The 17,234-nt window shown below is 50.0% G+C and overlaps 1 protein-coding gene across 1 annotated transcript in view; it reads left to right on the top strand.

Annotated features, from left to right (window-relative positions):
- Window positions 1-17,234, top strand: part of KIFC2 (kinesin family member C2) — a 256,527-nt gene that overhangs the window by 209,556 nt on the left and 29,737 nt on the right. Inside the window, exons 14-17 of the mRNA XM_085604567.1 lie at window positions 863-967; window positions 2,694-2,824; window positions 4,710-4,833; window positions 14,110-14,239. Of these exons, the coding sequence (XP_085460693.1) occupies window positions 863-967; window positions 2,694-2,824; window positions 4,710-4,833; window positions 14,110-14,239 (490 nt within the window). The remainder of the gene's footprint in view (window positions 1-862; window positions 968-2,693; window positions 2,825-4,709; window positions 4,834-14,109; window positions 14,240-17,234) is intronic.

The raw sequence follows: 17,234 nt of genomic DNA on the forward strand, positions 1-17,234 counted from the left end.
GTAGAAAAAACTTACATTTAGATCAGAAACTTTTTTTCTGATTTGTTTTGGATCAACTTTGTAAGACACATTTATTTTAAAAGTCTTCATTTTGTCACAGATCCTCAGCTGCGTTTTTGAAGTATACAGCCACTCTCACAAGCCCTTGCACACGCCTCTTCTAATCGCAGGTTTCGTGATGTAGCTTCTATTTAATATTATTATTTTGAGCTAGTTTTAGCTCTTTAGCTTCAAGTAAAAGTTCCCTGAGTGAAGGTTAGTGCACCCTAATAGTGGTGGACACATCACTCCGTGGCAGCAACATGGCTTGTTGGGGGTCCGACTACCACCGCTGTTATCTGGGTGTAACACTAACATTCTAGACTTGTGCGGGCTTTGCTAACATTGGTCAAGGGAGGGCATAGCACAGATTGCGTAGCTGTACATCTTACCACAGATAATATGCATAAAATATAACCAGGTGGCTAAAATTAGTAATTTATATTAGATATAAAGGAACAGAACAGGAGGCCAATCTAAAGCAAAGTGAAAACATAGTAAGAAAACTACCATCAGAGAAATGAATGAAAGCGTGCAAGGAATTCCATTATTGACCAATCTTTTCGAAGCCCGCTGACATTAGGAACTATACGAGCTGTGCACTGTACAAGTGGTACACAAGTGAAAGGAAGCCAGCTGCAGTGAGGAGGATATGATACTATGTTTCACTGTGGACAAGTAACTTACTCGTGGTGGGCAGACTGTTCTCCGGAGGGCATCATTCTGAGGTGCGCTGATCATCCAAGTCATTGACGAAACTATGCTTATCTCCTTATTGAATGTTCAAGAGGTGATCAATGTTGACTCTACTTTTGATTCTCAGGTGTTCATGGAAATTGAACCCGTGGTCATGTCCTGCATGAACGGCTACAACGTCTGCATTTTTGCCTACGGACAGACGGGCTCAGGGAAGACCTACACGATGGAGGTAGGTGAGAGGACAACGCTCTCTGGGTGAGAAGAAACATCTACTGGTGGATAGAAAATTGAAATAGGTGTTGTCCAACCAGAGACATTAAAATTGAGATACTCCAATGCAGGCTGAGGGCCCTTAAAGTCCCCAGGATGAGGCAAGTGTTGTTGACACAGAGTTTACATCGAAGGAATGATCGCAACATAGCTCCTTTCCCTGAGACAACCTTCTCTAGGCGCAGATAACAATCTGCTCAAGGAAGAACAGTATCGGGGTTGATGATCACATTGACCTAAGTATCAGCGAGGTCATCTGAAGGTCATAATTTCAGGGATACAGGCTCTTTTCAAATAGAGTCAGGGTGGGAGGGCCATAGTTTGTGTCCCATGGAGCAACACAACTACTTCAATTATTAGACAGTTTTTTGGGGGAATCAAAAATGGATTTAAAAGGGATAATTTTACAGCTATTTTGGGTTGTATCTACCCATATTCAAGTTGAGGTGGCAAGGAATCAGCCAGGCACTGCAGTAAGATGCCTTAAGCGCAGCATGTTCTTGGATGGAAAGACGGCAAATGAGGACCCGCAAAACTTCTAAGAACCTGGAACCTTATCCACAATGAACACTCAGAATTCTACACCCCGATGACTATGACTTTGCATGCGCAGAAATCTGAACTGCTGGAATTCACAAAGCTTCCCACAATATGCCTGTGATAACCTGTCGTAGGTGCAGGTTTCCAGACGTATTTATGGAAACCTACTTTGAATTCCTAGTGCCGCTTAATGGAGGCATGTCCATGGACACAGGTTTACACAGTGCACAGTTGTGCATGCGGGAATACAATTCTACCTGTGCAAAGGAATTTTCTTTTCTTTTTCTCCACAGGGTACTATTTTCTACTCCTCCCCAATTTTGGGGCTGTTCTCTCAGTGGTGAAGCTGGGGCGCTGTGGGTCCTAATGCAAGAAGGGATATTCTCTAGTGGTCCTAGCTGAGTAGTAAAAGCCAGCCATACCTGGGACCCAGTGGGCCTCTCACCCACCTTGGCCCCAGTGTCACTGCTCGTGCCGCACGCTTGAATGCTACACCCTTGTTTTCTCTTCCCGCATTGGAAGGGATTTACTTCATAAATACATCTTTCAGTATGGGAATAGATGAAAAAAGTTTAAGTTTTATATATTTTATTGATTTTTAGATTATGAGAGACAAGGGAATAGCTTGGAGGTCAGAAAACCATAGAATGCCCACTCCCTGCCCCAGAAGCTGGCTCTACTGACGCACAGCGTTACACCAAAATAGCATGATATTTCATGTGAATGCGTGGATCCATTGTGGCAAGGCCACTTTTGTGAAGCACCACACTTGTAAATTGAGCCATTTATTCAAGCAAATTCAACTTAGACTCACTAAGATCTTTGTTAAACGCACCGATGGTCTCTGATTTCACAGCCGGAACCCCTGGGGTATAATGCAGGCCCCTGCATCCTCTGCGGTGCAGGGGCCCCAACCCGTCAAAGGGGGGCCCATTCAGCCCAAGGCCAATGAATATCTGTGAGACAATAGAGACTGGGGGGGTCTCGTCACATTCTGCAGGGGTCCCCGTTATTGTGAATTACACCACAGCTGAACACATCCACTTTGAGACATCAAGGGATGAAACGGGCCCTTTTTAGGATGTATTGCAACTTCTCCCTCCCAAATGGACTCACCAGACTTCTTTTATTTTTACTCACTGCAGGGATCCCCTGAAAACCCTGGGATCAACCAGCGGGCACTTCAAGCCGTCTACAAGGAGATGGAAGCCAGGACTGGTATCTGGAAATTCTCTGTCACCATGAGCATGGTGGAGATTTACAACGAGGTGATCAGGTAAATAACATAAGTATTTGCAAAGAGCACGTTCACCCAGAGAGGTATCTTAGCGCTGAATAAGAGATGTTTATTTTTACCCAACTCATTGGTACTCATTATATTCAAACTCAGAAGGATGAAAGGCTGAGTGGACTCACCGGGATTTGAACCAGTGACCATGAGGTCGAACACAGGTCCCTACAGTGGACGCATTAGTCGACTAAGCCACCTGACCCAGCTTGTACCTGTAGATCTAAGGAAGGCACCTATTGAGGAAGAGGTAGATGCCTGCAGGCTAAGACCACCTCAAGCCCACAACACAAGATGGTGAGAATATGAGGCTGAAAGGCGTCTAGAGGAGCGCTGAGTGTAATCGTATTCCGCTAATAGCAGGAAGGAGGGAAGCGTTGTCGCACATTCCCTCGGTGGCACCAAGCTAAACCTCTTATCCATTCTCATCCATTGATGCCAAGTGGCTCCATGTCGTGTATGGCACCTCAAGCCAGGCTTTCCATTTCAGCCAACTGCACTTTCTCTTTAAGTACTAGTCCCAGGATGCAAAGTGCCACTGGCTGGTCGAAAAGAAGCGGCTGCGGGTGCCACTCCTGACAAGCGAACACTTGACATCTGTTCAGCCCTAGGGATTCCCTTGGCAGGGCTTAGATAGTCAGAATGGCCCTGACCACTCTGATATGAACAGCTGTAGTAATATTAAAGGGACCGTCCAGAGAGTGAAGTCACAATAGATCTCAAAACACCATCAAATAGACTATTTTTCTAGAACTCCTAGTGGTGATTGTTAGAGATGCAGGGACACATAAGTAGTCATAATGACCCTGGGCACTCTGACACAATTATCCTCAGACATACCAATCACCCCTGTATGCAAGGGGGACATGACGGCCCTGGGCACTCTAACTTAGACATTCTCAGTGAAGCAGAGCATTCCTAGGAGGAATTCTGCTTGGCAGAGTGAATAAGTGGGCAGGACAAACTATCACACAGCCTTTCAATTGCATAGAGGTCCAGAAAAAAACACAGTGCGATGGTCTTTTCCACCTGAACAGAAGAGAGACTCGTACTTTGCCTTTTAAATGCACTGATCAGCGGTTTGTTCATGAGGGCGAGGGTGGCCCTCCCCTCGCCCGCTGCATCGCTAAACGTGAATAATAAAATGGCAATGAGATGATTTCATTGCCATTTTATTTTTTATGTTTAGTAGCGCAGCAGCCTGCAGCTAGGATTAGTGGGGGCGTGTCCACCCCTGCTGCCAATCTGCTGCCGACTGGCAGCAGGGGAGGACTGGTGGAGCAAGATGGATCCTCCAAAGTGCGCAAGTCACTTTGGCCGGCTCTCTTGAGCCGGCCAAAGTGACATGCGCACTTTGCAGCTCTCCACTCAGCTGTCTTAAACAGCTGGATGGAGACCAAGCACAGGCCTAAAGGGCCTAAAGGAGTTTCCGGCCAGGATGCTCCATCCAATCCTGGCACTGCTCTCATGCTGGTGAGAGTAGCACCAGGATTGGTTAGTGGAACTTCCTGGAGTCTGCAGCCCACTGACGTGACAGAGGAGTGACCGAGAGGATGTCGGACGTGCAGCAGGCAATGTAAGTGACTTAATTTTTTATTATTTGCCACTGGCCTTGCCTGAATGCACGCACCCACCCACCACTTAGTTGCCTGCCTGCCCCACCTGTGCACATATGTGCCAGCCACCCCTGCTGAGTTCCAGACAGGAGTATGCATGGATCAGGTAGTGATTCTGGGTAAATTACCTAGACTGACTGAAGGTATCCTGTGTGACATAGAGTCGCTTGACAACACTGACCCAATGTGTGTTTCTGCATGTGGGCGGGAGGCAGTTGGTCAGTGCCCTTGTTCTATTAGCCTTTCATCCTTTTCAGGGATCTTCTGGGCAAAGATGGGCAGGAGAAGTTGGACATCAAGCTGCTCCCAGATGGAAGTGGCCAACTGCACGTGCCAGGCTTAACGAGCGTTGGAGTCAACAGCTTCAGCCACATCAAAAAGGTACTGATCTGAATGGAAAAACAGCATTACCACGACCACAACGCAAACTGATGTGAGCTACAATAGGCACTGAGTGATACGACATTCACGTGACATGACTTGGGACATCTTCGGCACACTCTTCCATGCACATGATGCTCCACACAGATCCATAACTGAATCCAGCCAGCTGCTATCCAATATATTTAATCAATAAATACTACACGAGTTTCCGCCGCTATCCACAATGACTCACATCCAAACAGTAAACACAACTGAATACAATGTCAATTGACCAGTTTGACTTCAGTCAGCGAAAATCCCAGAACTGGAACACAAATGCATGTAATATATCATAAGAGCTCTGATGCTTTTTATTTGGCACCTCTAGGTGATTCAGAAAATGATGGTCAATGCATCTCCTTGCCTATGAGGAAACAGACATGCCATCCATGCCCAGAGTGCATACCATCTTCTCTCGCCATCACCACGGGTCAAGCATAGCTACCAAGGAGACTGGGCCCAGTGCGCCAGACCTCCTATTCTGTACGTAGCAGTGCTCTGCATATGGGGCCTACGATTATGTTCAGGTACAGGCGAGCAGCTCTGATGGGAACAGCAAAGTGCAGGTCCTGACATTCAAAGTAGCGTTGCCTAAAAAGCCCAAACTGAGTGGTGGGGTCATGCTTGATGTGTGGCCACCGGGCAGCGCTATGTGTCGTATCTTGCGGAATCTTCAACCAGGAAGCTACAACTCAGACAATGCAACGTGCTTTTGACTTACTGAACAGAACCAATTAATGGTGTGATCTGGCATGGACCTTCCTCTCATGCACTGGACCCTGTCTCTCATGCACTGGACCCTGCCTCTCATGCACTGCACCCTGTCTCACATGCACTGGGCCCTGTCTCTCATGCACTGGGCCCAGTCTCTCATGCACTGGACTCTGTCTCTCATGCACTGGGCCCTGTCTCTCATGCACTGGGCCCTGTCTCTCATGCACTGGACTCTGTCTCTCATGTACTGGGCCCTGTCTCACATGCACTGCACCCTGTCTCACATGCACTGGACCCTGTCTCACATGCACTGGACCCTGTCTCACATGCACTGGACCCTATCTCTCATGCACTGCACCCTGTCTCACATGCACTGGGCCCTGTCTCTCATGCACTGGGCCCTGTCTCTCATGCACTGGACCCTGTCTCACATGCACTGGCCCCTATCTCTCATGCACTGCACCCTGTCTCACATGCACTGGGCCCTGTCTCTCATGCACTGGGCCCTGTCTCTCATGCACTGGACCCTGCCTCTCATGCAATGCACCCTGTCTCACAAGCACTGGGCCCTGTCTCTCATGCACTGGGCCCTGTCTCACATACACTGGACCCTATCTCACATGCACTGGACCCTGTCTCACATGCACTGGACCCTGTCTCACATGCACTGGACCCTATCTCTCATGCACTGGACCCTGTCTCCCATGCACTGGACCCTATCTCTCATGCACTGGACCCTGTCTCACATGCACTGCACCCTGTCTCACATGCACTGGACCCTGTCTCCCATGCACTGGACCCTGTCTCTCATGCACTGGACCCTGTCTCACATGCACTGCACCCTGTCTCACATGCACTGCACCCTGTCTCACATGCACTGGGCCCTGTCTCTCATGCACTGGGCCCTGTCTCTCATGCACTGGACTCTGTCTCTCATGCACTGGACCCTGTCTCTCATGCACTGGACTCTGTCTCTCATGCACTGGGCCCTGTCTCTCATGCACTGGGCCCTGTCTCTCATGCACTGGACTCTGTCTCTCATGCACTGGGCCCTGTCTCACATGCACTGCACGCTGTCTCACATGCACTGGACCCTGTCTCACATGCACTGGACCCTGTCTCACATGCACTGGACCCTGTCTCCCATGCACTGGACCCTGTCTCTCATGCACTGGACCCTGTCTCACATGCACTGCACCCTGTCTCACATGCACTGGACCCTGTCTCCCATGCACTGGACCCTGTCTCTCATGCACTGGACCCTGTCTCACATGCACTGCGCCCTGTCTCACATGCACTGGGCCCTGTCTCTCATGCACTGGGCCCTGTCTCTCATGCACTGGACCCTGCCTCTCATGCACTGCACCCTGTCTCACATGCACTGGGCCATGTCTCTCATGCACTGGGCCCTGTCTCACATGCACTGTACCCTATCTCACATGCACTGGACCCTGTCTCACATGCACTGGACCCTATCTCACATGCACTGGACCCTGTCTCACATGCACTGGACCCTGTCTCACATGCACTGGACCCTGTCTCACATGAACTGGACCCTGTCTCACATGCACTGGACCCTGTCTCACATGCTCTGCACCCTGTCTCACATGCACTGCACCCTGTCTCACATGCACTGCACCCTGTCTCACATGCACTGGACCCTGTCTCCCATGCACTGGACCCTGTCTCTTATACACGTCGGGCAGTATCACACAGTGAAACAAATTCTCTCTCTCTCATACACACACATGCACACACCCCGGCACATACACAAACACACATATGCGCATGCACATCCAAACTCAGACACAAAAGACGCACACTAGGATTGAGATCTCTAAATCTCCCACAAATAAGGGAGCATAAAGAACACTAAATCACACACACACACATGCACTCACAGAAACATACATGCCAATATTTAAAAAGTGGAAAGTGGGAGATTTTGAAAGACAATAAGCAAATGTATTTTTCTCATTGACATATATTGAAGCAGAGGCAGTTATAGGCGGTAGACAACCTTCATATTTTCTTTTCTTTTGGTTCGGGGCTTCACTTTGAAAGTTTTTGAGATTGACTTTATGTGTAAGTATGATTTTTTTTTAAATTACACTGAGGGGAACATACTCTGGTTTGGTTTGGATAGCCCTGTCCCCTTGGTCTAAGGAGTTGCTCTCTATTACTTGATTGAGAGCTAAATGAAAGCCATTTTTGACTTAAACAAATCGGAAGTATCCCATCTGAATCAGGTATGTTTGCATGTATGATACATGTACCAGGGGGATATTCGATTTCGCATATGTACCAGGGGCCACATATAGGTGCATGGGGGCACATGGGTGGAACCACAGGGCACTGACCTTCAAACATGTACTATGGAGCATGAGACACTGTAGAGACAAACATATAGTGCCCTTGGAGCCCGATGGACACTGAGGGCCTAATTCACAAAGGGCTTCCATACTCGTGGCTGAGGCCCCACAGTCATGGGGGAGTCTCCGCACTCGTGGCTGAGGCCCCGCAGTTGTGGGGGAGTCTCCGCACTCGTGGTTGAGGCCCTGCAGTCATGGGGGAGTCTCCGCACTCATGACTGAGGCCCTGCAGTCGTCGGGGAGTCTCCGCACTCATGGTGGAGGCCCGCAGTTGTCTGGGAGTCTCGACACTCGTGGCTGAGGCCCCGCAGTCGTCGGGGAGTCTCCGCACTCGTGGCTTAGGCCCCGAAGTCATTGGGGAGTCTCCACACTCGTGGCTGAGGCCCTGCAGTCGCGGGGGAGTCTCCGCACTCATGGCTGAGGCCCCCGAAGTCGTGGGGGTGTCTCCGCACTCGTGGCTGAGCCCCGCAGTCGTGGGGGAGTCCCTGCACTCATGGCTGAGGCCCCACAGCCGTGGGGGAGTCTCTGCACTCGTGGCCGAGGCCCGGCAGTCGTGGGGTGTCTCCGCACTCGTGGCTGAGGCCCCGCCGTCGTGGGGGAGTCTCCGCACTCATGACTGAGGCCCCGAAGTCGTGGGGGAGTCTCCATACTCGTGGCTGAGGGCCCGCAGTCGTGGGGGAGTCTCCGCACCCGTGGCTGAGGCCCAGCAGTCGTAGGGGAGTCTCCGCACTTGTGGCTGAGGCCCGGGAGTCGTGGGGGAGTCTCCGCACTTGTGGCTGAGGCCCTGCAGTTGTTGGGGAGTCTCCGCACTCATGGCTGAGGCCCTGCAGTTGTCAGGTAGTCTTTGCACTTGTAGCTGAGGCCCCGCAGTCATTGGGGAGTCTTTGCACTTGTGGCTGAGGCCCCGCAGTCGTCGGGGAGTCCCTGCACTCATGGCTGAGGCCCCGCAGTCGTGGGGGAGTCTCCGCACTCGTGGCTGAGGCCCCACAGTTGTGGGGGAGTCTCCGCACTCGTGGTTGAGGCCCTGCAGTCATGGGGGAGTCTGCGCACTCATGACTGAGGCCCTGCAGTCGTCGGGGAGTCTCCGCACTCATGGTGGAGGCCCCGCAGTTGTCTGGGAGTCTCGACACTCGTGGCTGAGGCCCCGCAGTCGTCGGGGAGTCTCTGCACTCATGGCTGAGGCCCTGCAGTTGTTGGGGAGTCTCTGCACTCATGGCTGAGGCCCTGCAGTTGTCAGGTAGTCTTTGCACTTGTAGCTGAGGCCCCGCAGTCATCGGGGAGTCTTTGCACTTGTGGCTGAGGACCCGCAGTCATCGGGGAGTCCCTGCACTCATGGCTGAGGCCCCGCAGTCGTGGGGGAGTCTCCGCACTTGTGGCTGAGGCCCTGCAGTTGTTGGGGAGTCTCCGCACTCATGGCTGAGGCCCTGCAGTTGTCAGGTAGTCTTTGCACTTGTAGCTGAGGCCCCGCAGTCATTGGGGAGTCTTTGCACTTGTGGCTGAGGCCCCGCAGTCGTCGGGGAGTCCCTGCACTCATGGCTGAGGCCCCGCAGTCGTGGGGGAGTCTACTCACTCGTAGCTGAGGCCCCGCAGTCGTGGGGGAGTCTTCGTACTCGTGGATGAGGTTCCGCAGTTGTGGGGAAGTCTCCGCACTCTTTGTGGAGGCCCTGCAGTCATGGGGGAATCTCCGCACTCATCGTGGAGGCCCTGCAGTTGTCAGGTAGTCTTTGCACTTGTAGCTGAGGCCCCGCAGTCATCGGGGAGTCTTTGCACTTGTGGCTGAGGCCCCGCAGTCGTCGGGGAGTCCCTGCACTCATGGCTAAGGCCCCGCAGTCGTGGGGGAGTCTCCTCACTCGTAGCTGAGGCCCCGCAGTCGTGGGGGAGTCTCCGTACTCGTGGATGAGGTGCCGCAGTTGTGGGGAAGTCTCCGCACTCTTTGTGGAGGCCCTGCAGTCATGGGGGAATCTCCGCACTCTTCGTGGAGGCCCCGCAGGCGTGGGGGAGTCTCCGCACTTGTGGCTGAGGTCCCGTAGTCGTCGGGGAGTCTCCACACTCGTGGCTGAGGCCCGCAGTCACTGGGGAGGCTCCACACTCGTGGCTGAGGCCCTGCAGTCATGGGGGAGTCTCTGCACTCGTGGCTGAAGCCCGCAGTCGTGGGGGAGTCTCCGCACTCGTGGATGAGGCCCTGCAGTTGTCAGGAGGCTCTGCACTCGTGGCTGAGGCCCGCAGTCGTCGGGGAGTCTCCGCACTCATGGTGGAGGTCCTGAAGTTGTCTGGGAGTCTCGACACTCGTGGCTGAGGCCCCGCAGTCGTCTGGGAGTCTCCGCACTCGTGGCTGAGGCCCCGAAGTCATTGGGGAGTCTCCACACTCGTGGCTGAGGCCCTGTGCAGTCCTGGGGGAGTCTCCGCACTCATGGCTGAGGCCCCGAAGTCGTGGGGGAGTCTCCGCACTCGTGGCTGAGCCCCGCAGTCGTGGGGGAGTCTCCGCACTCGTGGCTGAGGCCCTGCACTTGTCAGGAGGCTCTGCACTCGTGGCTGAGGCCCCGCAGTCGTAGGGGAGTCTCCACACTCGTGGCTGAGGCCCTGCAGTCGTGGGGGAGTCTCCGCACTCATGGCTGAGGCCCCGAAGTCGTGGGGGAGTCTCCGCACTCATGGCTGAGCCCCGCAGTCGTGGGGGAGTCTCCGCACTCGTGGCTGAGGCCCTGCACTTGTCAGGAGGCTCTGCACTCGTGGCTGAGGCCTGCAGTGGTCGGGGAGTCTCTGCACTCATGGCTGAGGCCCTGCAGTTGTCGGGGAGTTTCCGCACTTGTAGTGGAGGCCCCGCAGTGGTCGGGGAGTCTCCACACTTGGGGCAGAATCTCCACAATGAGTTTTCTCATTGCCAAGATTCCGCCCGAGTGCGAAGCCTCCCACACGAGTTTGGGGCCTTTGCCCTGAGTGAATCAGGCGATGAGCCTCTTACACATGGTGCATTAGGGCTCTAAAGCCCGTAGAACTGAGCGTAGCGGCTCATGCTGAATTTCCTAACATAAAATTATTCTAAGATGCTCAGATACCTGGCTTGGCCACAGTTTAATGGGTGTAATTCTCCTCCCCCTGCTACTCATATTCATCCTCAGTGCAGTGGCGGATGGTGACATTTGAAAGTGGTGAGGCGTAAACTTTTCTGTTGGAGTGCACCGTGGCAAGCGAGTGCAGTGAGCGAGCTCGACCACCTTAGAGGGGGTTCGGGGGGGTTTTTCCCCCCCGAGAAAATTTTGAAAAAAAAGTGGGTAAAGGGTGCATTTTCAAGCAAATTTGAGAAGCACAGAGACTAGAGCTGCAAACACACATAGAGCCCACTGCAGAGGGTATGTTCTTAGGTGAAGTCCTGCTGAAACTAAAATGCATTAACATTATAATCTCAGTTTCCCCACTTAACAAAGAGAGTCATCCCCAGAAAATGAGTTCCCCATCCTGTTTCTTCATTACATTTTCAGACAAAATTAGGAACATTCATACCCTTCGGAGTGTACTAATGCCCTAGGCACACACCCATGCACTAACGCACCCGTGCACCAATGCTCCTAGAACACACCTGTGCAATAATGCTCCACGCACACACCTGTGCACTAGCGCTCCAGGCATACACCTGTGCACTAATGGTCCAGCCACACCCTATGCATTAATGCTCTTGGAACACACCTGTGCACTAATGTCCCAAGCACACACCCAAGCACTAATCCTCTAAGTAACACACCCATTCTTTGCTCAAACAAGACAGGCATCAAAGTATGAATGCATGTTAAATAAATGTTAAAACACAATTTTATGACTTCGTGTGTTTTCCAAACACAAAATAAATATGAATAAATACAGATAAGATGGCAAACATTGAATACGGATAAATACAGACGAAAACATAAATCAATAGCATACAACCGGGAGCCCTAATTATAATCCACCCCTAAACACTACACTGGTCTCCTCCATGCAGCCTGAGCAGCCACTCTCCAAAAGGACTCACCTACAAACAGCACAAAGTACAACTTAATACTGGAGTAACCTGGCTCTGTAAAAGATGCCCAAACCAATCCGCAACTTGTGCCCGGGTTATAGGGCAAGGGGTGAACCCTGACCCCCATGCCACCACATATTTATTATTATATGATATTTCGTTAAATTATAATCTTATTTATTATAAGTCACATTAAAACAGAATCATAACAACATATTTTAGAATGAAAATACTAAGCTTCCATTGAAACGCAATGGAGTGAGAGAACAAGGAGCTGAATTTAAGAGTGTAAATACTGCTTACGGGGGGGGGGAGAGGGGAGAGGGAGTACAGCGCCTCGATGGCCTTGTCTGAATGCAGTGCCTGCCATACCAACAGCCAGAACTCTGTGTCCTGACCCTGCCTAGCACACGCCTGCACCCAAACGCAGTTAAACTACCGCCACGCCGGCTCTCAACAAATTGGCAAGAAACTAAATAAATATACCGAAGGTGATCTTAGGACACCACTGCAAGACACGGAGACAGGAACAGGAGGCTAGTTCTAAGACGACCAATTTTTTAGATCTGACAATCATGAATACAGGAAATAATAATCGCAGTGTAATTATTTTCGAAGCCAAAACGTCACCTATAAAAGTACAGGCTGATAGAATACATATTCTAGATATGGGTTCACAGCAGTGGTTTTTGAATAGTCTTTGATGAGGGCACTGTTTATCCCATGCATTCAGTACATAGCATGAGTGTGGAGTCGCAGCCGGCATGACGGGTGGTGGGGGAGGGAGAGTAGCATGGGTTCATGGGGGGAGCGGCCCGGTAATAAAATAAAATAAAATAAAACTTATCTCTAACTTTCCACGTTTTTGTAGAACGTTCTCTATGTGTAGAGCGTAAATTAAAAACATCGGATTATCCTAGGTAATATAAAAATACAAACAGTGCCACATACATCCCAGTGTGTTCCCAGTGTGTTCCAAAAACTAACTGTAAAGATTACCAAAGTATGTCTAAAAATAGATCAAGTTGGCTGCTGGAGCGAGGGCACACCATTTGTAACTAGTCATTTTACTAATGCATGAAATTCTAAACAAAAAGTGGCATCTGGTAGTTCGGGCGATTATCCGCGTCTATGACTCCAAGAATGAAATGAGCAACAAGCTGAGGTCCTAAATTCGGTAAAAAAGCAAACCCTACCAGATTTGACACTGTGGTGTACACAAGTCCACCAGTCGCGGCTCGCGAGGGGAGAAGAGGGGGTGTCGCGGGGGGGAGAGGGCCGGGGGAGGGAGTTTTAAAATAAAATCAATCCGATTCCTACCTGACCAGGTCCGCGCCGCCGGCCTCGGGTCCGTTCTGGCGCCAACAGTGGAACAGCCGCATCACTGCTGGGAAGTACTGTCAAACCCCTCTCAGCCAATCCTGGCGCTGTAGCAGCACCAGGATTGGCTTAGAGCAGGCCAGGGCAGTGTTACGCTTTGCCCGCCTGCCCATTAGGAGACCGAGGTTCGCTCTCCTAATGGGCATGCGCCAGCCTGAGCAGGCACCAGTGCGCATGACCGGGCACGGTGCAAAAATTGCCTACCATCCCCACTCATGCGCACTTGTGCAGTGCTTGTGCTGCTGCCTGCCCCTGACAATCATGACTGTCAGTCAACATGACGCCAGACCGCCCACCCCCTTCAGACTCTGAAGGGGGTGGGCGGTCCTACGTCATGCTGACTGACAGTCATGATTGTCAGTTCTCCCTCGGAGCCGCTGCAGCTGAACTCAACGGTGCGGGCGCGGGTGGGGGGGCAACGCCCCAACGCCCCCAATGGACGCACCGCCACTGCCTCAGTGTAAATGTACATTCTTGCGTAATGGCCAGAGCTGCAAACTTTGGAACTGGTGAACCAGGTTTGAGTCTCGGCGTCGGCTCAACAGCTTGTGATTCTGGGCAAATCATTTAATCTCTTCATGCGTAAAATAAAAAAGTGAATGTGACCATGTGTAATGTAACTGGTCCTATTCTAAAGCTCTCCAATACCTTTAGGGTCATGTTTACACTATATAGAACTGCAGAAAATAAAATAAAAAATATGAAAGGGGGGGCACTGAAATTCTCAGCACTCACAATTTGAATTGATTCATCCTGTTTTGAAATTTGCCCTAGATTCTACAGGTTGGAAGAAGGAACCGGGCGACTTTCTGCACTAATATGAATGAACGCAGCTCGCGCTCTCATGCCCTGCTCACCGTCACCATCACCGGCACGGACCTTACACAGGGGACTACAACCTCAGGTAAGAAAACTCCAGTTCACAGAAGTGCAGCGCTGCACTGTTGTAACAATCTTTACCAAGGTCCCGGCAACTCAGAAAGGCATCTCCTTTATGGCTATACTGAAGCCCTCTGTGTAAACCTCAAGTAAATCACCCCTCGTTGATGAATGCCAGCCTCTATCAAGGGGGTCGCAAGGGATCTCATAGATAAGTGCATCCATACAATGCCAATACTGAGAAACCATTTCATCTAAACTGTTCTACCAAGCTTTTCAAGAGGAACAGTAATGAGCATTTGATAGAGATCAACACATAGCATGTCTTTTTCAAAATTGCCTTCCATGTTTTTTAAGGTATGAATTAGAGGGATCTTGAAAATGTTTTCCTGTTATTTGTACTTGTAATTCTATGAATTTGTTTTCCATTAAAAAGGTTCTCCATGATTTGCTTTCTCAGAAATGGTGTTTCTATTATCTTTGTTTTTCTTTAATTAAGTGTACACCCCTCCAGTTGTGGGTAGGCATCCTCACATGGGTGAGCCCTCTCGCACTATGACCTTCCAAAGTCACATGGTCCTAAAGATATCACTTTGTAAGACCTGCGTTTACATTAGTATTAAGACCTACAGATGTCCCCGCGCCACCTGCAGACACCTATGATGCTTCCCTGTGACTCTCCAGGACACCGAGGCTGAGGCTGCCATGCGCTCTGTCATCAAACCCGCCTATCCATGCTACTCTGTCTGTTTGTATGATAGAGTCTTGGAGGGCCGAGAGGTGGGATAAGAGATTGGGAGAAAATGAAGCCAGGGCACCAACATGGGAGGCCTTGGAACCCATGGGGTTTAACAAATCAGAATTCTTGCCTTTTAAAGTAAATATGCCTTTAGCATGGCTGAGTGTGTGAATTATCAACCCTATACAATGGACCACCCATCCTCTGGGCCCACAGCCTTGTGGTGTCACTTGCTGTGATCTTACTGGAGGTCTGTGTCTGTGAGAGGCTTGTAAATCAGAGCTACCATAGAGTGAAGCTCAGCCCTCCTGGCTCAATTAATTCCAGGGGATTTACTGAGCTGTTATTGTCACCTAATAGGTGATGAATCATCAAGTTGTGGGTGGCACTAGGCAGCCGCCCCCGTCAACAATTTGATTTGCGCTGTCAATGGAACTGCTGGTGTGTGCTGTCAGGAGATGCGGGGTAGGCAGAGCTATATATACCTTTGACAGCTAGAAACATTTGAAATCAACGTACTTAGGCGAGGTCCTGCTGTATGGCAGGCAGGGCTTTATGTGGGCCGGGTCCTGCCAGAGCTCAGCACCCGCAGTTCTATAAAGCAGGTGCTGAGATGGGTCCCTATCAGGCTCTCCCTTTTTGCCCTATAAATCTTACCTCTGCAGCAGTGCCACCCTTCACTACCTTTGATGTAAACTCAAAGAGACTCGGTATAGCTCTTTCAGTCTCATCATTTCAGAGCTGAAGCATTTTCAATGTTCTATACAACGAAGACATAGTTGTTGCTTATTTATCCTATGCAACTCACTACCATTGGCAAAGCCAATAGTGCTGGCTTGTTGTAGGTGTGATGGTACTTGATGCAATGACAGAAGCAGCAGATTACCAGTCAGGCTGCACACTATGCTAAGCACAGATTCTTTGAAAATAGAATGGTCTGGTTCCTGGGCTTCAAGTGAACTGGGCTAACACCTGTTTCTTCCTGTTCCAGTCTACTGTTGAGTGTGAGCCTGAGGCGCTAGATGGGCCTCCCTTTGTCTGGCCACTGGGCACTAGCCCTGGACGTAGGGTGACCAGACGTCCCGGATGTCACCCGACAGTCCCAGTGTTTGTCCCGGTGTCCCGACACTTTTCTCCAAATTGAAGAAATGTCCCGGTTTTTGGGTAGTGGCTGGGTTATTTAAAGAAATGTCCCGGTTTTTAAGGGAGAGTCGGGTGAACCTTGACGTTAATCACAGTGTTGTGCAGGCTCACATTTCGACCGGCCCTCTTAGAAACGGGGAGAAAAGTTCAATGCATTAAGCTCTCCTGCTGTGCTGCTTCGCCTCAGTTAAGCTGCAAAGCAGGATTCAATTGATGTGTGACTCGGGGCTGCAGAGGCCATAGGGCAGGGCCAGCTCCACCAGCAGCCGGATCCTGGAGCTCTTCGCAGAACGGGAGCTAAAGTAATGTGAAACATTTTTTTTTAAAGAACACAAATATAAATATAAATATATATAAATTCAATGAAAAAACCAAAGGTTTCACACAAGTTATAGTTAGCTGGACATTTCACTCGTAAAAAACCAATGAAATTCCCCCGTTATAGTTAGTTCAGCTAACTATAACTCGCGCGCCCGCAATGCACTGCTGATGACGTCACATATTACATCACTCATGACATGGTCAGTGACATCACTGATGACATCACTGATGACATCTCAAATGACATCACTGATGACATCACTGATGACATCATCCTTGTGATAGAGTGGCAGACCTTCTCTCACTGTAATATATCGTTTGATACACACATTCAAAAATAGAGACTAAAATTTTCAAAACAATGGACATACCAATACCAGTTACAACAACCTCTTCAGTAATTCTAAGATCCACATACACATCCACTCATTCACCAACAGTCCTATACAGTCACTCATACATGTATTCACTCATCATATGTACTCATACACCTATACATCCTGTCACACAATGCCACTCATCCATAGAGTTACTCACACACATAGTCACTCATGCTAATAAAGAATCAGACATACATTTACTTGCATATACAGTTATACACACACCACCACACTTACTTCTACGGAAACTTACACATATTTAGTCTTTTAAACAATCACTTATAGAAACACATACTTATTAATACAGGAACTCTTTCAATCTCTCACTCTCACATATATTCACTTATATACACCAATAGTCACATATACTAGTTTAAAAGATATGTAGTTACTCATAAAGACACTTTTGAGACAGTCATTCACTCACTAACACACCC

This window comes from Triturus cristatus, chromosome 5_1, assembly GCF_964204655.1.
Source record: "Triturus cristatus chromosome 5_1, aTriCri1.1, whole genome shotgun sequence".
Taxonomy (NCBI): domain Eukaryota; kingdom Metazoa; phylum Chordata; class Amphibia; order Caudata; family Salamandridae; genus Triturus; species Triturus cristatus.